At 32.8% G+C, this 15,399-nt stretch overlaps 1 protein-coding gene across 2 annotated transcripts; it reads left to right on the forward strand.

The window, feature by feature from the left end:
- The first annotated feature begins 1,371 nt into the window (after nucleotides 1-1,371).
- On the forward strand, nucleotides 1,372-13,894 carry C2H5orf58 (chromosome 2 C5orf58 homolog). 2 transcript variants are annotated; one of them, XM_012552371.3, is made up of 4 exons: nucleotides 1,773-1,835; nucleotides 2,769-2,855; nucleotides 5,849-5,946; nucleotides 12,875-13,892. In XM_012552371.3, the coding sequence occupies exons 3-4, from the start codon at nucleotides 5,853-5,855 to the stop codon at nucleotides 13,030-13,032; spliced, it is 252 nt and encodes an 83-aa protein (XP_012407825.1). In that variant the 5' UTR covers nucleotides 1,773-1,835; nucleotides 2,769-2,855; nucleotides 5,849-5,852; the 3' UTR covers nucleotides 13,033-13,892. The 2 variants fall into 2 exon arrangements, with proteins under 2 accessions (XP_031809506.1, XP_012407825.1); XM_031953646.1 differs by lacking the exons at nucleotides 1,773-1,835; nucleotides 2,769-2,855 and adding an exon at nucleotides 1,372-1,644 and having other exon boundaries at nucleotides 12,875-13,894.
- Nucleotides 13,895-15,399: the final 1,505 nt, after the last annotated feature.

The raw sequence follows: 15,399 nt of genomic DNA on the forward strand, positions 1-15,399 counted from the left end.
TCTGTGCCATAAATGGTTTAATTATCTTGTTGCTTCACAACAGATTTGCCCTTTATGAGAGAGTTTACCGGCTTTTTAATCCCTCTTATTTGATTAACATTAGAATCAATGCTTACAATCTGTGTGGATGTCAATAGCATATTACATTTGCAAACATAAAGGAAGATGTTTTTTTTTAGAACTTAAGGACATCAGATTACACTCTTTTCTTAAAGGAAAAAAATTGTTTATAGGATTTCAAACAGATGGGGCATTAGAGACCATTTAATATAACCCCTTTATTCTGTAGAAGCAAAAAATGAGAATCAAGAAAGTTAATATATATTGGAGGGATCACTGAACTTATAAAGTTGAGGAAAACCTTACTCAAAGTCTATGAACTCTTTAATTATAAAAGAAAGCAATGATATTAAAATAGTTATCAAAATATATGTATTTTAAAGAATTCATAGACCTTCAGAAAGATAGTTGTTTGAACTAAATTTGACATATACTAACTGTGTAATTCTGGGCAAGTCTCTTCATTATCTGAGCCTGTTTTTCCAACTATAAAGTAGTAATAATTTACCTACTTTCCAGGGTTGTTGTAAGTGCTTTATAAACCTAAAGTGGTATGGAAATATAACTAAAAAATAATAGCATATGAGGGATTTGAATCTTGGTTCTTCAGTACCAGCTATTCACATGTATTTAGCAAAAAGAGAAAGATTCTGTCTAATAAGATCTAAATTTATATAATTCTTTAAAAGGTTTGCAAATTATTTTATATATAAGTAGTACACGGATATACACTCACATACCTATGTATAAAATCTGGCTTAAAATATATGCAAATTTTTGATAATAAATGTAAGATAAAAAAGACATAATGCATGTTCATATAACGATCATGACTCTGCTTCTATCAAAAATCATCCGACTAAACTTTTAAACAAAAATCATGTGAGAAGAGACTATCTCTCCATCATCTTTTATCCTCCATAGCTCCTACTATATAGTTTCAAGCACATCGTAGGTACTCGATAAATATCTGCTGATTGATGGACTGGCCATTGGGTATTTGGAAAGTTGATCAGCAAAGCTCATTCAGCAAAATTGTAGTCAGAGAAGTTTGGGCGTGAGTCTTAGCTATTAGTTACTACCTTCAGCGATCTGGAGAAAATTACTTACAGACTCTTGGTCTCATATGTAAAATTAGAGACTGAACTAAATGACAGCTACATTTTCTGTTAGTTCTAAATACTATGGTTCCTTCATAGTGGAATTAGATAGTGGGACAGTGGAAAGAAGGGGTGTCACAATACCCCGAGCTAAGTTCCAGTTCTACTAAATCCACTGGTTTTCTTCAAGTCATTTCAGAACCACCGTAATGGCACAATGAAGAGAGCTTTGCAAGGGAGCAACGAAGAAGATTCTAGGAAATCTTTTTCAGCTATGAAGTTCTCAGACTCTATATTCTGTACAAATTCTATTATCATACAACATCAAAGCTGGAAAGCATCTTCGAAACCATTATTTTAAAAAAAAAAAAAATCGAGACCCAAATGACCTAAGATGTCTTTATCAATAGCAAAGCGCAGAAATTATTTTAAATCTGACCTGCAACAGCATCCTTCTCTTTCTACCTAAACTGTTAGCCAATAGGTGAGCTCTCCTTCTTGCCTCTCCCACTAAAAGTCGCCAAGAAAAAGATTGACGAGGGCTGGACTACCAGTCCCAGAATGCATCGGGGAGAGAGTGACCAATCAGAAACCCGCAGGCCGCCCTAGATCCCGGCATGCTCTGGGGAAGCCTGTTGGGAATTTTCCTCAGCGTGGGGCGGGAGGTGGGGTCTGGTGAGTCGTGGAAGGACGCGCAGTTCACTCTGGGGTCCGGAATATTTCTTTAGGGTTCAGATTGTGTGGAGGCCCGAAGAAAGCAAGATTCTCGTGTTTCCTTTTCCTGGCGTCATCCTTGAAAGCTAGGAGTTGCTCCACGGACGGGCCTGGGAGGCCCGAGCGGAGCCCCGCTCCCTTCCTTCAGGCCCGCCTCCTTTCTCGCCCTTGATGGCGGAAGTGGGATGAAGAGCGCGCTGAAATCCTACCCCTCCCCCCCTCCCCCTTCACCCCTCCCCCCTCCCTCCCTCCCCCCTCCCCCGCCCGTCCGCCGTCCTCCGTGTACCCCTTAGCGCTAAGATTTAGAAAACCTTTTTCCCTTGTGAGGAGGGGAGGGTGAGCCAATTATACCCATTCTGTAAAATAGAGCGTCGAGGCTCCCAACAGCTGAAGTCCCTGGGCCTAATGGTCCATAAATGCCGGAACTAGTACTTAAATGGCAGGTCGCTGGTTCCTGGATTTTTGTTGTTGTTGTTTTATGTTGTTGTTTTTTTGTTTGTTTGTTTGTTTACGATCCTGACCTAGCATGGGGATAAACAATTCCGTTACATTTATACCCTTAATTGCCTTGGGATCCCGGGAAAGACTGTTTCCGAGTTAACCTTTGAGTTGAATGACAGCAAGATGGGGAGTCTATTGTTGTCCTCGAAGATTCCCAAATATAACGATTAATTAGGACGAGCTAATAATAATAATACCTTCTAATACAGAACTGTCTCAAAATAAATATAGGATTTTTTTTTTAAAGGTGCGGAGCGCTGAGACTCTGGGAAGGAGGGAATGAATTATCCAGAATCAAAATTAGAATTATCGGTCAAACTAGGATTAATTAGAAACCTGACTGAATTCTAATTTAATGTGCTTTCCGATTTTATATTCTCTATCCTTCCATAGACTTCAATACAACTCGAATGTGCAAACTTCATTGCTTTCTGCAATACCAACCTCAGAGAGTTGAGAAAGTATTTCTTCAATTGCCAGGTGCTTTATCAATATAATCTATTACTGTTGATCAGATTCTACTGATTGTATTGAGATATAGGTAGAGAGATTGTTCTTTTGTGGCCTCACCCAGTATCAAAGCATGAGACCCCTGTGAGTTTATATTTTGATGTCAAAATTGATCAATTTTGATCAATTATTTTGATAATTTGATTGATTGGCCTCTTCTGTTTATCAATTCCTGCAAGATCTTTGAATAAAGAGAAATCAGAAGCAGGAAAGGAATAAACCTAGAATGGACTCCAAAAGAATTTTTCCCTTTCTAGCCCATTAGCTCTCCTTGGGAACCTTTTCTTGTGTGTTCTTAAAATTTGATGATAAGATGGATAGTAGCCAAAAATTTAGTAGATTCGAGTAATATTCTAAAGTGTTCCTAATTAACTGTAATGTTGAGCAAGACATTTAATTGTTCTTTGCCTCAGTCTCTTCATCCGAAATAAAGGCAATTATATAACAACACTTTTTACAGTGCTTTTTCTCAGAGCAAATTTATGAATTGGTAGTGCAAATAATATTTGCATTTATTCTATTTTAAAGATAATCAAAGAGATTGAATTCAGACTCAGGTCATCTTAAAATCTATAACTCTTTCTACTATCTCATCTTGTCTCAAAGATAAAAGAGTTGGGAGTTAAATATTCTCTAAACACCCCTTCTAGTGCTTTCATCTTATGAGTATCTAAATCATCTTCTGATCTAACATTCAAATGGAAGTCCTCTGGCAGCATTTAAGGATTCATGAGTGTGAATACTTTAAACAAAAATTAAGGCTGTAAGAAAAACCCAACAACTCATTTATTTTATAAATATTTTTTGATTTGAAAAAATGTGTATTTTAAATAATGGTTTATAAATCTTCAGGCTCAATACATTTGACCCAGGTAGAAGATAAAAATATCAATTTTTGAACTAAAGTTTAGTTTGTTTTCACCATTATAAATAATGATCTGGGGCAATGAGTCTAAATTACATGTCCTTTGCTCCTACTAGAATATATTCTCCTGAAGGGAAGATACAACCATATTCTGCACTTTTAAAAATTTATTCCACGTAGTTAGGGATAGTGTTTGTGTGTAGAGGCATTTTTTGAATGCATGTCAAATTAACTGTATTTGACATAAATGAAAGTTTTATCTTGCTGCATTTTTCTTGTAGTTGGAACATTTATAATTTATAACACCAAAATGGGAAATGCTAAATTAACCATATAATTGAGCTGTTACATGAAAAACTTTTTTTCATACTACTCAGAATACTTTTGCCATTCAACAGTAATAGGTGATAGTTTATATTAACATTGGATGATTATATTGTATCTAAAATCTATTATTTAAAATTTTTATGTCATTGTTTCTATTGTAATGGCTCCATCTTGTGGCGATAGTTTGATTTAGAAAGGACTTCAGTTTTTATTAAAAGCATCATCATTCTCTTAGGTATCCCTGCTAGAAAACAAGCTATCTTTAATTCTTTTACTCATTCCCATTGTTTAATTGGTTGTTAAATCTTGTTAATTTTACCTCCACAATATTTTATATCTATTCTCTCCTCATACTGCTACCACCCTAGCTGAAACCACTATTTCCTTTTTGCCCTACTATCTGAAATTGTCTTCTAATTGGACTCTGACTTACTTAGGCTCTCTACTTTCCAGTCTATTTTTCACATAACACACAATACACACACACACACACACACACACACACACACACATATCAAACCATTTCAGTATCCTGAGCTTGGCATTTTAAAGCCATTTCCAATCTGATTCCCTCTTAGTTTCCTGACTTTATTCCCAGGCTATTTGCTGTTCTTTGATTTCATCTCACCCTCTTTCATGCCTTTACACAAGCCTGGAATATTCTCAGGGTTGTGCTGAAATCTTCTCTAATGTGGGAGAGATGTTAAATTTTCTTTGTGAGTATTTGTATTTCAGATATCAACAGTTACTACAAAGTGACTTGATTTATTGTTTTGTTGATTTCTTGATTGTGTTAATAATGCAGATTTATCTTAAAAGTGTATGTATACTTTCCCCTCAAGACACTCTGGTCATTAAGCATTTATTAGTTCATCTCTGAATATATTCCTTCAGCATCTCTGACAGTTGAAATATAACATTTCTTTTATGGTTCAACTCAGAAATCACTCTTCTAGTAACCCTTCCATATCCTTTCGTTGAACATGATTTTTTTTCTTTTTCAAATTTTCTTATAGCACATTGCCAGAATTTTTTCATTTTCCTTTAGTATTTCTACCTTGTGGTGTGCTTTTTTGTGGATATCTCTTAATAGGATAAGATTGTAAGCTCTTAGAAACCAAGGAATCATAACTTTTTTTCATCTTGGCATTCCTTAATATATTGCAGAGAATTGTATACACAGTAAATGGTTAATAAATGTTTGTTGAATTGAATAACCTGTTTGAAAGTATTTTGTTTTGGAAAAATAATATACAAGATGACATATAACCTCAAAAGGATATTACTTCAATTCTCTCCTTTAGATTTCAAAAAAAAAGAACTAAAAGATACAGTTCTGGATTTAAAAATTAAATATTATTGGTACTTTTTTAAAAACATTTTCATTTTTGAATATATCACTTTTTCATTCTCCAACTTTAGAGATATCTCTTATACACTACTGAGTTTCATTTTTATTATTCTTTCCATTTACATTGCTGTTATATATTTTTATGTTTACTCTCCTTTGAATCAGTTCACAAATCTTCTCAATTTTGCCTGAATTCTTCATCTTTATCATTTCTTATAATGTACTATTCTATTATGTACATATAAACACTAATATACAAATACATAGACATACAGATGTATATTCTGAAATTCCTTTGCCAATTCCTCAATTAATGGGCATTTGTTTTAAAATTACATAGTTTTAAAATACTGAAAAGGAACATTTTTGAAAGTAATTTGCAATATTTCTATTTTGTCAATTTTTATTTTTGTTTTTCAGCCAAATGTTTCAGAATAATATTGCTGACCAGCAGTTCGACCTGAAAGTTCTAATTAAAAATATAGAAAAAATATATTTGGATCTAAAGAAGATGAACGGTAAGTATGAAATTCCTAGAAATCAAATTGCTTACATACTGTTGTTATAAAAGAAGAGAGTAATCAGTGTGTGTGTCTTTACTCTGCTTAATTAACTTATTTCCCTTTCCTACAATTGACTATTGAGTTTCTTCTGTAACTAAAACAGTGCCACAATGAAATTGTACTAAATTAATCATCTAATCATTGCATTTTATAGGTAAGAGAAAACTAAAATACTATCTGATATTTGACTGGGAATCAGGAGGTTTGGATAATAATAATAATGGATCTACTGCCAAGCTTGTGACCATGGTTAAGTCACTTAACTATTTTGAACTTTAACTTCCTCATATGAAGAGACCAAGTACTAAGATCCTTTTCATTTCTAATATTGCATTACTCTCTTTTATTAGTTATGTGTTTTTCATCTGACCTAATAGAGCTATTTATGTAAAATTTTAAATCAGTTTTTACACTCACCAAGTTAATTAAATAACCAAAAAATACTTGCTATAAAGTATTTTTTTTTGATAATTCTTATTACCTCATCCTATTTTTTTTTCTAAATTCAGATTCATATTAACCTGTTCTCCTTAATACAATTTCCCAACCAAAGACTAAAATAGGAGCAGGTGGACATAGAGCCAGCCAGAACATCTGGAAGAAAGACAACACAATGACATCTGATCTGCAGTAGAAGCAGGACTTAACCTTGCTACAATAGTCCTATTCTGGCATTGAAGTTCCTGAAGGCAGGAACTAGCCAATAGATCCAGGAGTTCATTTGGAGGGGAGAACTTGTACCTAAGATAAAGTCTTAATATAGAAAATAAAACTAAAAAAGAAAACTGATAAAATTATGAAATGATATGGATTAAGAAAATCCCAAGATAAAAACCCAGAAGAAAACAACTTTGCCATAATTGCAAGTAGAATCTCAGAACAAAGAATAGATTGGCTATAAACACTCCTAGAATATACAGAAAGAAACAAGAATTGAAACACAAAATAAAGAATTAAATTAGAGCATTTAGAAAGGTAAAAATAGCTCAAAATAGAAAATGGAAAACCTTACAAAAGAAATGGACACAAATAGAGCAAAGAACTTAGTCTCCAATAATATAATAAGAAATATCTGGACAAAGTAAAAAGAAAAAAAAGTTAAAAGAACAAATGAAGTATCTGCTAACAAAATGACTGACCTGGAAAAACAGGTCAAGGAGAGATTTTGAACTTTCTGAAGGCTATGAACAAACAAAAATTCTGAACACTATATATATATATATATATATATATATATATATATACACGTATATATATGTTATATATATACGTATATATATACGTATATATATGTATATATATATGTATATATATATATATATATATATATGTATGTATTTTATTGAGGAAATTGGGGTTAAGTGACTTGTCCAGGGTCACACAACTAGAAAGTATGAAGTGTCTGATGCCAAATTTGAACTCAGGTCTTCCTGACTTCAGGGCTGGTGCTCTATCCACTGCACCAACTACCTGCCCCTTGGACACTATATTTTTAAAAACCATAAAAGAAAACTGCTCAAAACTTTAAGAACTAGATGGCAAAATAAAATAGAACAAATTCACAGTTCACCTCCAGACAGAAACCTGAATATAACCAGAAATGTCATAGCCAAAATTCAGAGCTTCCTGATCAAAGAAAAATTACTTCAAGTAACCAGAAAAAGAGAGATAAAATGCCAGAATATCACAGTTAGGATCACAGAAGATCATACAACCACTACGTTCTGCTTTCCTTCTTATTTTTATCATTTTATTTTTCCCCAGTTACATGTAAAAACAATTTTAAACATTCATTTTTAAAACTTTGAGCTCCAGATTCTCTCCCTTTCCACCCTTCTTTTTTAGAAGTGGAGCATTTTGATATAGGTTATAATAGTCATTCAAAACATTTTCAAAGTAGTCATGTGAAAGAAAACAAACCAAAAGAAAAAGAAAGAAAACTTTTTAAAAAGTATACTTTAAACTGTATTTGGACACCATCAATTCTTTCTCTGAGGATGGATAGCATTTTTCATCATAAGTCTTTCACAGCTGATCATCTTACAATACTGCTACTTTGTAAACAGCAGCAGCTCATGAAACTCAGGTTTTTCTGAGAGCATTCTGCTCATTATTTCTTACAGCACGATAATATTCGTTCATAATCACATTCCACAATTTGTTCAGCCATTCCTCAATTTATAGGCGTCCCCTCAATTTCCAATTCTTTGCTATAAAAATTTTTGTGTATATAGGTATTTTTCCTTTTTTGCTTTTTATTTCTTTTGGGATACAGACATAGAACTGGTATTGCTAGGTCAAAGGGTATGTATGGTTTTATAGCCCGTTGGGCTAGTTCCAGATTGCTCTACAGAATGGTTGAATCAGTTCACAGCTCTACCAACAATGCATTAACATATCATTTTCCCCACATCTCCAACATTTGTCCTTTTCTATTCTATTAGCCAGTCTAATAAGTATAAGGTAGTACCTCAGAATTGTGTTAATTTGCATTTTTCTAATCAGTAATGTTAGAGCATTTTTTTTTCATATGGCTATAAATAGCTTTGATTATTCATTTGAAAATTGTTCATATCTTTTGATCATTTATCAATTGAAGAATGGCTTTTATTTTTCATAACTTTAACTCAGTTCTCTAGATGTTTGAGAAATAAAGCCTTTATCAGAAAATCTTATTTCACTTTTTTCACAATTACTGTTGCTAACTATATTTCCCCCCTGTTTATTCTATTCTCTCTCTTTTTTACTCTGTCTTTCCTCAAGTATTTTGTTTCTGACCATCACCTCTCTCAATATGCCTTTAATTCCATCATTCCCCTGCTTTTTATTATCTATCTCCCCTCCTGATTTTCCTGTAGGGTAAAATAGATTTCTATATCTAATTGAGTGTGTTCTTTTTTAATGCCATGGAACTGTGAGGGGAATTTGTCCTCAGCCAAATTCTGATAAGAGGAAGGCTTACTTACTCCTTTACCCCTCCTCCCTTCTCTACTGTAAAAGTTTTTTCTTGTCTCTTTTATGTGAGATAATTTATGCCATTCTATCTCTCCCTTTTCCTTTCTCCCAGTGCATTACTCTTTCATTCTTTAATTTTACTTTTTAGATATCTTCCTTTTACATTCAACTCATACCTGTGCCCTCTGTCTGTATATAGTTCTTCTAATTGCCTTAATAATAAGAAAGTTCTTATGACTTAACAAGTATCATTTTCTCATGTAGGAACATCAACAGTTTAACTTTTGTAAGAACCTTATATCTTCCCTTTCCTGTTTACCTTTTTATGCTTCTATTGAATATTGTATTTGAAAGTCAGATTTTCTATTCAGTTCCAGTCTTTTTATCAGTTATGCTTAAAAGTCCCTTAATTGTTTATCCATCTCCCCCCTGAAGTATTATTTATACTCAGTTTTGCTAGCTAGTTGAATCTTGATTGTCATTCTAGCTCTGTTGCCTTTTGGAATATCATATCCCAAGCACTTTAAGGTAGAAAGTTGTTAAATCTTGTGTTATCTTCTCTAGCTCAATGATACTTGAATTGTTTCTCTCCTCTGTGGCTGCTTGAAATATTTTCTCCTTTACCAGTGAGCTCTAAAATTTGGCTATAACATTCCTGGGAGCTTGGGATCTTTTTCAGGGGGTGATTAGTAGATTCTTTCAATTTCTATTTGATCCTCATTCTAGAATATCAGGGAATTTTCCTTGATAATTTCTTGAAAGATGATTTCTAAGTTTTTTTTTTTTTATCACAGTTTTCAAGTAGTCAAAAAAAAATTTCATCCTATACCTATTTTCAGTCATTTTTCCAGTGAGATATTTTACATAGTCTTCTATTTCTTCATTCTTTTGGTTTTGTTTTATTGTTTCTTAATTTCTCAAAAAATCATTAACTTCCATTTGCTCAGTTCTAATTATTAAAGAGTTATTTTCTTCAATGAGCATTTGTACCTCCTTTTCCATTTGACCAATTTCCCTTTTCAAAAATGTGTTTGTTTTTTTTTTTCAGTTAATTTTTATGCTCTCATTTGGTCAATTCTGCTTTTTAAGGCATTCTCTTCATTGGCTTTTTGTTCTTCCTTTACCATTTGGCATAGTCTTGTGTGGAACAGTATCATTCACAAAACAATCAGAGACTCTCAAAATAAGAAAAAATAAAAAGGAATTTATTAAAATCTCATGAGAAAGGGCATCTGACAAGATTTTTGTCAGCAAAAGGACTGCAAAGCATAACTTCAAAACACAAGATTAAATACCCTGAATATAGAAGCTCCCCCCACCCTGGCCTTTTCTCCCATTGTTTGGAGGAGTCCAGGCTTACATTCTAATCACAGAAATTTAGCCCAGAAACAAGGACACACATCAATAGCAATAAACTCTTAATTTAAGTTTCCCTAGAGAACTGATATACAAGCAGATATAATTTAAGGCCATCATCACCTTTTAAAAAGTACTTAAATGCTAATTAGGAGGTGGTAGGAAATAGGGGACAACACCTGCAACTTTTTAGCTATAGCTCTGTTATTATAAAGTCTCAAGTCACAATTAAAGTATAGTTTAAGGCTGTATTCCCATGAGAGTGTCTTCACTCCATTAATTCCAACTTCTATTTTCCTCAGTGTGTGTGTGTGTGTGTGTGTGTACACCTTTAGCAAGCTGTTGACTATTTTTTATTATTTTCTTGCATAACTTTCATTTCTCTTCCCATTTTATCTCTATTTCTCTTACTTGATTTTCAAAATCCCTTTTGAGCTCTTCTATGGCTTGAGGAATAAAGTGTATTTTCCTGGGAGACTTAGATGTAGGAGCTTTGACTTTATTATCTTATTCTGAGTTTGTGATTTTCCTTGTCAGCATAGTAGTTTTCTTTAGTCAGAATTTTTTTCTGTTGTTTGCTCATTTTTCCAGAGTGTTTCTTAACTTTTAACTCTGCTAAAGTAGAGCTCTGAATTGAGAGGAGTGAGCTGTCCCAAGCTACAGATGGTTTGTGCAGCTATTTTTAGAGATACTTCTAGGTACCTATAAGTTTTCAGTTCTTCCAAGGTAATATGATCTAAGGAGAGGTATGAGGAGGCTACACCAATATAGTCCCAGCCCTAGAAAATTAGTAGCAGGCCTTGGGAGCCACTAAATTAGAAGCAGAAGTAGTAGCAGTTGCTTCCAGAGTTCTCAGCCTCCAGATATTAAGAGGGTTGAACAGCTAGTCAGAAGGAGATTACAGGGGTCTCTTTGCTAGCACTGAGGCAGAACTCTGTTACTTTGCCCATTCTTGATTGGGGTCACAGTTCTGGGTAGCAGTTCCAGGGTGAGGAGGAGGACTAGCATACCACAGCGTATGTGCACAGTAGAGCAGGGACAAACCCTCCTTACAGTTTTAACACATAAAAAAGTGCTTGTGGTCACTCACAGACCAGAGAACATGTCAGAAGAGTAGTAAACATCTCTCCTTAGATCATACTACCTTGGAAGAGCTGAAAACTTCAAGGTGCTCCACTCTCACTCTGGTGAAATGGATTTCTCCTGCCTCCATTCTAAGTTTTCTTGGTCTGGAAAATTGTTTCACTCCATCATTTTGTGGGTTTAGCTACTCTAGAACTCAGTGTTATTTAAAGGTGAGAGAGCTCAACTAAATGCCTGCCTTCATGCCACCATCTTGGCTTTGCCTCTACAGCCATTGCTTTTATTTATTTATTTATTTTTTGCAGGGTCACAGCTAGGAAATGTTAAATGTCTGAGATCATATTTGAACATAGGTGCTCCTGACTTCAGAGCTGGTGCTCTATCCACTGTGCCACTTAGCTGCCCCAAGCCATTACTTTTAAGGAAAGAAAAACTTGGAATCCAATATACCAAAAAGTCAAAGAAAAAGATGTCTGCTTAAGAATAACACATGCTGCATAATTCAGTATAATCATACAGAGCAAAAAGTAGATTTTTAATAGAGGAATTTCAGGTATACTTATTGAAAAAAAAACAGAGCTACATAGAATCTTTGAAACACAAACATACCAAACAAGAAAAACCTAGAAAGTTATCTTATAATTATGGTATATCAAAAAGAATATATAAACAGGGAGAAGAGGGTAAAGAGAAAAAAGGATATGGAAGAGAATATTTATAGCAATCTTTTAAAACTTAGAACTGGAAATAAAATAGATATTTAACAACTGGACAATGGCTGAGTGAACTATAGTATATATAATGGAATTTTATTTTGCTTTAAGAAATTGTGAATGTGATGGAATCAGAAAAACATTGACTCATTTAAATAGATTCAGAGCTAAATAAATAAGAGATCAACAAAGAATATATTTCACAATAACAGCAATTACATGAAGAAATAAAATTTTGAAAAGCTTTTGGACTTGATCAGAGTCCAAAATAGTGAAGAATAATGACTTCAAAAGACTGAGAATGAAATTTGCTTCCTCAAACTAGCCCAAGTTTTAAGATTACTTTTACTGCACTATAGTATAGATATTTGTTATAATGGAAAGTTTCTACATGAGTTGATAGGGTAGCAGTAATGGGTTAGTAGGTAGGTAATAGATATGCAAACCAAACTTAGTGCAAAGAAGAAAAAAAATGCAAAAGGGAGACACAATAGTACTTGTGATTTGTTAAATTTAGAATATATACATATATGACTAGGTGTGGATATATATGGATCTGTATATACATATAAAATATATGTATGTTCATGTGTATTATATATATTGAACAAACTACCTAACATGTTTATTTTTTTAGACAAGTTTTTTCCCCTTATATCAAAATGTTTGTATTTGTTGATCATTATTTAAAGTAAAAGTTATTTAAGAATTTAAAAATGTATGCTTAAACAATGGCAATATGGTTGATAACTAGCAATCTTTTTTTTTCTATACAGAGCTCACCAAATTACTTCTGTGTGATCTTATTTTGAATTTTAGTCATCCTATGGAGACAGAAGATTTAGTAAAAGTAGAAGAAAGCAACATTATTTCCGAAGAGTTTAAAATATCAGATCATTTAGAATTAATTCCTTATTTGAATGATGATATCTAGCATATTGAAAGGCAAGACTTTTCCATTTGTTTGCAAATTGTTAAATTATATGTATAAATCTAATAATTGAGGATTAAACTTTTAATAAATGTTTACTTATTTGGAAAATAATTTTTTATTGTTTGGTAGTGCTTTCCTTTTCAACTTTTGTTAAAAGTGAGTAATTTCAGCTAATATATCCTTTTAAATAACTGGGTAAATGAATGTCATGAAATTGTCCATGGGACAAAAAAACTTAATCCTTTATCCTAGGGGTAGCTTTAATCTAGCCTGAAGTAGAAAGGATTATTAATGATGGACTTGTTACATTTACTATTTTTTCACATATGGCAGTGAGGTAGAAACTTTTTGTTACATTTGTCCCCAAATTCACCTTGCCAACATTGTCACACACAGTTAATTCAGTCCATGCTGTATTGGAGGTTAGAAAATATTGATTCTAATACTGTTTCTGCCATGTACCATTTCTGTGGCATTTGCCAAGTCATCTCACCTCTCTAGGCCTCACTTTTCTCATCTGTAAAATAAGAGGACTGGTTAGGTGATCTCCAGTGTTCCTCTTATTATATATATGCTTATGAACCTCTTTTGGTATCAGCATAGAGTAAAACAAAAGGACTTATAAATAATATCAGCTCACATTTAAGCCCTCATACAACCAGAAGTTCACTGACACTGAACAACTGTTGAAAGTTCTGTAGCCTCTCTACACAATAAAAGCCCTTTGAAAGTTTCTTGTGTGTTGATCCACATATTTGTGTAGAAAGTGTTTTGTAGTTGTGTTCAAAGTGCTTTGTAGTTCTGTTCAAGAACAGAAAGTTCCTGACTTTCCCTTGACAGAGAGATTCCTAAATATTTTATACTATTGACAATTATTTTGAATGGAATTTCTCTTTGTATCACTGGCTGCTGGACTTTGTTGGTAATATATAAAAATGCTGATGATTTATGCAGATTTATTTTGTATGCTGCAACTTTGCTAAAGTTGTGAATTGTTCATAGTAGAGTTTTAGTTGATTCTTTAGGGTTCTCTAAGAATACCATGATATCATTTGCAAAGAGTGATAATTTGGTTTTCTGATCACCTACTCTTAATTCTTTTAATCTCTTTTCTTCTCTTATAGTCAATGCAAACATTTCTAATACAATATTGAATAATAATGGTGATAGTGGGCAACCTTGTTTCCTTTTTCACTGTTATACTGGTAATTTTATATTCCTCTTTCTTATTCAAATTAGCTAATGGCCTATTTTATAACTTTTTTTAAAGAAGACTCAATTTCTACTTTTATCAATTTATTTCTTAAAATTTTAATTTTATTCATTTCTGCTTTGATTTACGGGATTTTGGTTGGGGTTTTCTGCTATTTTGTTGGTGTTTTAGGCTTTTTAGTTGTTTCTCTAATTTATTGATTTATTCATTCTCTCTTTTTTTGATTAAAAAGTTTAGAGATATAAAATTTCCCTTAATTATTGCTTACATTGGTTTCCCACAAATTTTGGTATTTTATCTTATTGTTGTCATTGTTTTTAATTAACTTATTATTTGTTTCTATAGTTTGTTCTTTGATCCAACTTTTCTTCAGGATTAAGTTATTGAATTTCCAACTAATTTTTAATCTTTGCTCCATGGCCTTTTATTGAATGTACTTTTTATTGTATTACAGTTAATACAAGATACATTAAGTATTTCTCCTTTGAGGTTTTATGATGTAACTCATGGTCAATTTTTTTCTAAAATTTTTATTATAGCTTTTTATTTACAAAACAGATGCATGGTTAATTTTTCAACATTAAAACTTTCTTTTCCAAATTTTCCCCTCCTTCCCCCCCACTCCCTTCCCTAGATGGCAAATAGTCCAATACATGTTCAATATGTTAAATATACGTTAATTCCAAAATATGTTTACTATTTATACAGTTATCTTGCTGCACAAGAAAAATCGGATCTAGCAAGAAAGAAAAAAACCTGAGAAGAAAAACAAAAATGCAAGCAAACAATAATAGAAGGATTGAAAATGTTATGTTGTGGTTCACACTCATTTCCCATAGTCCTCTCTCTGGGTATAGATGACTGTCTTCATTACTGAACAATTGGAACTGATTTGAATTATCTCATTTTGAAGAGAACCATGTCCATCAGAATTGATCATTGTATAATCTTCTTGTTGTCATGTATAATTATTTCCTGGTTCTGCTCATTTCGCTTAGCATCAATCCATGTAAGGCTCTCCAGGCTGCTCCGAAATCATCCTATTGATCATTTCTTACAGAATAATAATATTCTATAATAATTCATATACCATAATTTATTCAGCCATTCTCCAATTGATGGGCATCCATTCAGTTTCCTATTTCTAGCCACTA

Source organism: Sarcophilus harrisii, chromosome 2 (assembly GCF_902635505.1).
Source record: "Sarcophilus harrisii chromosome 2, mSarHar1.11, whole genome shotgun sequence".
NCBI classification, from domain to species: Eukaryota; Metazoa; Chordata; class Mammalia; order Dasyuromorphia; family Dasyuridae; genus Sarcophilus; species Sarcophilus harrisii.

Coding starts and splice junctions, on each gene's coding strand:
- C2H5orf58 (XM_031953646.1), top strand. CDS start 5,853: ATGTTTCAGAATAATATTGCTGACCAGCAGTTCGACCTGAAAGTTCTA. Junction 5,947..12,874: donor GGATCTAAAGAAGATGAACG/GTAAGTATGAAA, acceptor TTTTCTATACAG/AGCTCACCAAATTACTTCTG.